This window comes from Agrilus planipennis, unplaced genomic scaffold (assembly GCF_000699045.2).
Source record: "Agrilus planipennis isolate EAB-ADULT unplaced genomic scaffold, Apla_2.0 scaffold1374, whole genome shotgun sequence".
Lineage (NCBI taxonomy): Eukaryota > Metazoa > Arthropoda > Insecta > Coleoptera > Buprestidae > Agrilus > Agrilus planipennis.
In genome coordinates this window covers 1-6,446 of record NW_020440025.1, presented here as the reverse complement: position 1 = coordinate 6,446, position 6,446 = coordinate 1, and the positions used below count along the sequence as shown (strand labels likewise).

The following is a 6,446-nucleotide window of genomic DNA, read 5'->3' as shown; positions in this document are numbered from 1 at the left end:
GAGTACCCACCCTAATTTTGATATATTACTCTGCAATGCGCTCGATAGAATAATTTGTGAGTAAAATACAGTTTAGCTACTGAATTACCTACTACTCTTGATTAAAGGTAAAGGGTCAAACATCCCAAACAACTGCAAAGTTTGAATAAAATTCGTTGAAACAATTATTCATTCTTACTGTGTATTTGCAGTAATTTGCAAATTAATCAAATAATTTCAATTATCTCTATTTTCTGATTGATGCACACTACTATTAAGTATCTGAAAACTCGAATTCTTGTAGTAATTTGTTCATAAATGTTATATTTTTGTTTTCAGGACAAGGAAGATTCGATCTTCCATTTATAGAGCCAGCTTTACAATACTGTACTCATTTAATTTACGGTTACGCCGGAGTTAACGCCGAAAATTTCAAATTAGTTCCACTCAATGAGCAATTTGATGTCACGAGGGATCATTATAGACATATTACTAACTTAAAGAGGCAATATCCTGGATTAAGGGTTCTGCTATCTGTAGGAGGAGATGCTGATGATGTTGACACCATTAAGTATTTAACACTTGTGAGTAAAAAATACTAATTTATTGAATAAAAGCGGTCAAGTGAGTTTTTTGCTTTTTTGCAAGTTTTAGCTTTATTAGAATAAGAAAAAATTTTGTTTGTTTTCAGTTGGAATCCGTGGACCATAGACTATCATTTGTTAACTCTGCGTTTACAATCGTGAAATCTTTTGGTTTTGACGGTTTGGATATTGCCTGGGAATTCCCGAAAACAAAACCGAAGAAAATTAGGAGCGGTTGGGGTAAGTCATTAACTATTTCGTCTAAAAAACATCTTTATAATATTTCGAGTGTAAAACTTGACGTTGTAACTTTTAGGCAGCTTTTGGCATGACGTAAAAACTACATTCGTGGGTGACAGTGTACCAGATGAGAAGGAGGCAGAACATAAAGAACAGTTTACAGCTTTAGTACGTGAAGTTAAAAACGCTTTTAGACCAGAAGGTTTTATTGTAACAATTACTGTAAATCCGAATGTAAACAGTAGCGGTATGTTACAATTAATTATTGTTTTTTCGTTTGGAAATTTTGACTTTATTTTTTTTCATTTAAATTTTTAGTATATTACGACACAAGGGCTTTGATTCCAAACGTTGACTTTGTTAATTTACTGGCATTTGATTTTTACACGCCTGGAAGAAATCCTAAAGAAGCCGATTATCCATCGCCTTTGTACAGTTTGATTGATAGAAAACCAGATGAAAATGCTGACGCTTGGGTCAGACACTGGTGAGTTTATTTTCCACTAACCGGCCATTATTCTTATTGTGGCAATTGTAATAAATATTGATTTGATAAGGTTGGAAAACGGAGCTCCAAACAACAAACTCATTTTGGGTATTCCAACATATGGAAGAGCGTGGAAAATGACGGAAGATTCTGCGATCAGTGGAGTTCCACCATTTANCTCTGCGTTTACAATCGTGAAATCTTTTGGTTTTGACGGTTTGGATATTGCCTGGGAATTCCCGAAAACAAAACCGAAGAAAATTAGAAGCGGTTGGGGTAAGTCATTAACTATTTCGTCTAAAAAACACCTTTATAATATTTCGAGTGTAAAACTTGACGTTGTAACTTTTAGGCAGCTTTTGGCATGACGTAAAAACTACATTCGTGGGTGACAGTGTACCAGATGAGAAGGAGGCAGAACATAAAGAACAGTTTACAGCTTTAGTACGTGAAGTTAAAAACGCTTTTAGACCAGAAGGTTTTATTGTAACAATTACTGTAAATCCGAATGTAAACAGTAGCGGTATGTTACAATTAATTATTGTTTTTTCGTTTGGAAATTTTGACTTTATTTTTTTTCATTTAAATTTTTAGTATATTACGACACAAGGGCTTTGATTCCAAACGTTGACTTTGTTAATTTACTGGCATTTGATTTTTACACGCCTGGAAGAAATCCTAAAGAAGCCGATTATCCATCGCCTTTGTACAGTTTGATTGATAGAAAACCAGATGAAAATGCTGACGCTTGGGTCAGACACTGGTGAGTTTATTTTCCACTAACCGGCCATTATTCTTATTGTGGCAATTGTAATAAATATTGATTTGATAAGGTTGGAAAACGGAGCTCCAAACAACAAACTCATTTTGGGTATTCCAACATATGGAAGAGCGTGGAAAATGACGGAAGATTCTGCGATCAGTGGAGTTCCACCATTTAAAGTAAAAGGGGCTGCTGAAGAAGGACCTTATACCAAAGAACCTGGTCTTTTGAGTTATCCCGAAGTATGTGCTAAAATTTCTAATCCGTTAAACCTTAAAGGCGCTGGATCACATTTGAGAAAAGTTGGAGACCCTACTAAAAGATACGGTACGTACAGAAAAACGTTTGAAAATTAGAGAATCATTCTCCGTATGGTTCTTAAAATATTTTTTTTCAGACGAAGTAAGATTCAACGTTTCTGATGTTTCCAATAGATACGGTACGTTTGGAATTGTATTTTGGCACTGTATCTATTTTGCACAAAATTATTTCAAATCACAATCGCTTTTTATGGTACACTTTGTACTATGCGGGTTTTTTTTTACACAATTTACGATCTGTTTTATATGCAACAAATAACTGACTAAATTTTCCAAAATTAGAACAGAACTAAATTGTATCGATTAAATAGATAGTTAGTCAATCGCATCCTGTTTGAAACGGGTGAAGTAGAAAAACCATCACAACCGAGCATTGATGGTTTACTTTTGATATTCCTTTTGTATTTATTTATGATAAGTATACAGAATATTACGATTAGGTACATTATCATTGAAAATGTTTCTTCAAGTCAAAGACGAAACCCAGCCTAGCCTAACCTAGGCTGTAAAAACCGCAATTATATTACAGTTATTTTTTAGTTTACAAAGTCTAACAGTTGGTACTGGAACAGAAGAAGTTTCACTCTGACATCTCCTGTTGTTTTTTGCTTTTACTGTTACTTTTTTGTATTTTTTATGAGACTTAATAGTCTTATTTTTCGGTAGGTGTTTATGCATTCCGCTTACCTGACGAAAATGGTGAAAATGGTGTTTGGGTTGGTTATGAAGATCCGGATACTGCCGGAAACAAAGCGGCCTACGCAAGAGCGAAAGGACTTGGCGGCGTTGCCATCTACGACATTACTCTCGATGACTTCCGGGGTCTTTGCAACGGAGAAAAATTCCCCGTTCTCAAAGCGGCTAAATTCCGCCTGTAATTATCTAATCAGATACGGTGATTTTCTTTTGTTTTGTTTTGTGATTAACTACATAGATCTAAAAGTGAACAAAAATGCTAGTATGTAATTTTAAATATGTCATAATTCTTTGAAACGATACGTATTTGATAGTTTACTATTTACACTATTAAGAATTGAGACTTACACATAACAAATGCGCTTTTAAACGTTACATCTATAAAGCTGTTGCCAAGGATATTATAGTTTATTAATTGTTTTTTTTGTGCTCATTTACCTATATCCTATGTTTGCAAATCAATAAACTTATTTAATAAATGTCTAATCGCTTTGACTTCACTTTAATCCATCCTTTTTAGCTTCTTAACACACTTTTTTGTTTTTACTTTACAACGCAGTAACTCATTTAGAAATTCGTTGTTTAAAAAAAGGGCACACGTACGTATAGTTGGAGCGAACAAAATTGGCAAAGTCCGCAGTAAATTATCTGTGATAGTGGACGTATCTTCTTTCTTGTTTTCACTTGGGACTGCAATCATTTGCCGAGTTTTGAACGCACCCTTGTTAAGTTAAGAAATGCCTCATGAGGAGTACAGACAAAATGAAAAGATAAAACCAAATAGTAATAGTAAGCGGTGCAGCGGTACCCAAAAGATCAGGGTCGGCCTTATACAGTCTTATTTCAATTTGTTTGAATTGTGACCTTGAAGAAATCTGCGCGAAGATAGAAAGAATACACACTAGGCGTGAGCAAGACAGAAATAGGTGGAACAAGCTTGAACGAGCAGAGCTCTCGATGGGCGGCCTTAGGAGATCGGCTAGAACTGTACAGTACTAGACGAAAATGTTTAGCAATTTCTTAAAACAAAAATGTATATAAATTAACAATAGAAAACAAAGTAAAAGTTTTATAGGTGTGTAGAACGTTAAGTTAATTCACTTGTTATTATTTTTGGCTAAATATGCTTTTAAATAAAGCATATTCCTAAATTTCAACGAGGCAGTTTGAATAATTTTGCAAATGGTACTGTACACTTTTGTCTAGTTCTCGCTCGATGATCGGCGAAGAAATGAGCTCCGCAGACAAATATGATTGAATTTGGAATTATGCTACGGCGCATCCTAATAAAGGGAAGAGGCATGTCTCTGACTTCTTGAAACGAACAGTATATTCGGTGAACATTTTACGCTACCTGTATACAACTTTTAGGAAGGCCTCCAATCTTAAAATCGATTGGTGTTTGCACTTTACTGGCAAGTTAAGCTGCATCTCGGTGTCGGATAATTGGTATTCAAAGCCACTAGCGTCACGGTCTTTTAAAGAAGCTTTCGATGAGGAACTCTCCTAAGCATTTTTTAACAAGATTATTAAGCCGTAACACAAGTGGAATATCTTCAGTGTCCACTTGTAACGCAAAAAGTTTAGAATCTTCATGAATTTGAAAGTTGTAAGAACCAAAGCATCGACGTTATTAACATCGACTACAGCCGCATATAAATGAAGGGAGTGGGTCTTGAGGATCACGACCTACCCCTCAAGAAGTAAAAGGCTACCTGACAATTAATATAAGGAAAACTACTCATGCGGTATCACTGTGGGTGGGGAAGTCCATCCAAAATATTAGATAAAAATGATTAAAAAAAAAGCATTACAATTTTAAGAAAAGTTGTTGCTGCTGTTAGGCCTTCACCGGGAATCGAACCCGGTCTCTGGGTTTACGCACCGTTGCTCTACCACTAAGCTACGAGAGGTGACAGCGGCAACAACGACGATCTTGCCTAACTACCGAGGACACAGAACCAATATTATATAATTATTATTAATGTAGTATGCAGACGTGACTTAGAATAAGTTAGTTCTTAATGTTTAAATTTTATGTTGTTATAGTCATAAGAATTATTTACTTATATTTAAGAAAATGTACATGTAGCAGCCAGGTCATCGGACGCAACCCTGTCATAAAGTTTATTAACTTTGCTTAAAGAAAAAGATCTCTGGGACGGTCAAGAAGTACCGATTACTGTACAATTTTAAAAAGAACGGAATCGGGAGTCGAAGAATAACCCTCGAAAAAGTTAGACGTTGTGAGGGCTTGGCTCATTCATGTAAAACTTCCATGTTCTGTTAAGTTAATCTTATTCATTTTATAACTTGTTTCTTTTAATAAATCGTTATATTCGTTAACGTTAACGTTATATCCCTACATTAACAATGAAATTTTAGATCAATTTTTGTCACCTTCCGTAGCTTAGTGACAGAACAATGATGCGTAAAACCAAGGAGCCGGGTTCGGTTCCCGACGAGGACGTGAGAGCAGCGACAACTTTTCTACGTTGATTTGCGGTTATCTGTAGTGGTGAAAGTTAATTCACATTAATACATTACAATTTTGTTTAAAAATCATCTCATTAAAGAGACGTACAGATGTATGTGGTACAATACGGTCAAGGAAGTAATGAAAAGATAAAAAGCAAGCGTTTCAAGTGAGCATCGATTTTATCTCTTTCTCTTGTTTCACTGTAAATCAAAAGAAACAAAAACCAAGAAAATATTCTTTGAAAATAGTGGCTGCTACCGACGAGTTACGGTTAGGACAATGTCGCGGACAACCACCGCAAAAAAAATCGGTTGTCTGTAAAGTCGGTTTACTGACGATAGTTGAACGTGACAACGTCATAAGAAAATACTGATGAAATGGTTTCATTTTTCAAAAAAAAATTTTAATTTTATTTGTTTGGTAGATATTTTGTATGGATATAGAAGAGGTAAACGTATTTTTTTTTGTGAGTATGCTACGCAATTTGATCGTCAAGTTGTGAACTGATTTTAATGAATATTTTTTTATTGGATATGTTACACCTCAAAGCGGGTCCCATTTGAATTTGAAATAAATATTCCACCTCTGAGGGTTATTATTTTGTAAAAAGACTTAAGGGAGTCTTCAACAATGTTATTGCTTGAAATGTCAAAAGGTAAAAGTTGGTCTGTGTTCTGTCTGCGACGCGCTGATGAGATCCGAAAAGATCGAAATTGCGATCCGCGTCTGGCTGTTCCGACAGAATTCAAATCACTTCGAATTATTTTATTTTAACCGATTCGCATTTCTGTCTTAAAGATGGATTTTTAATATTGATCAAAATCTCATATTCCGACATAGTTAATATTGATCCTTTGACCTGATTTGCGAATGGATTCTGTACTCAGTGGATGTCCTA

General features: G+C 35.1%; 1 protein-coding gene across 1 annotated transcript; it reads left to right on the top strand.

Annotated features, from left to right (window-relative positions):
• Positions 1-258: 258 nt before the first annotated feature.
• LOC112906010 (chitinase-like protein Idgf4) lies at positions 259-3,489 on the top strand (the record flags this gene model as incomplete). Its single annotated transcript, XM_025979530.1, has 8 exons — positions 259-563; positions 671-734; positions 1,498-1,566; positions 1,643-1,813; positions 1,885-2,053; positions 2,124-2,380; positions 2,451-2,492; positions 3,040-3,489. Coding segments are annotated over 8 exons (1,289 nt in total), but the record flags the coding sequence as incomplete, so codon positions are not given.
• Between the last annotated feature and the right edge of the window lie 2,957 nt (positions 3,490-6,446).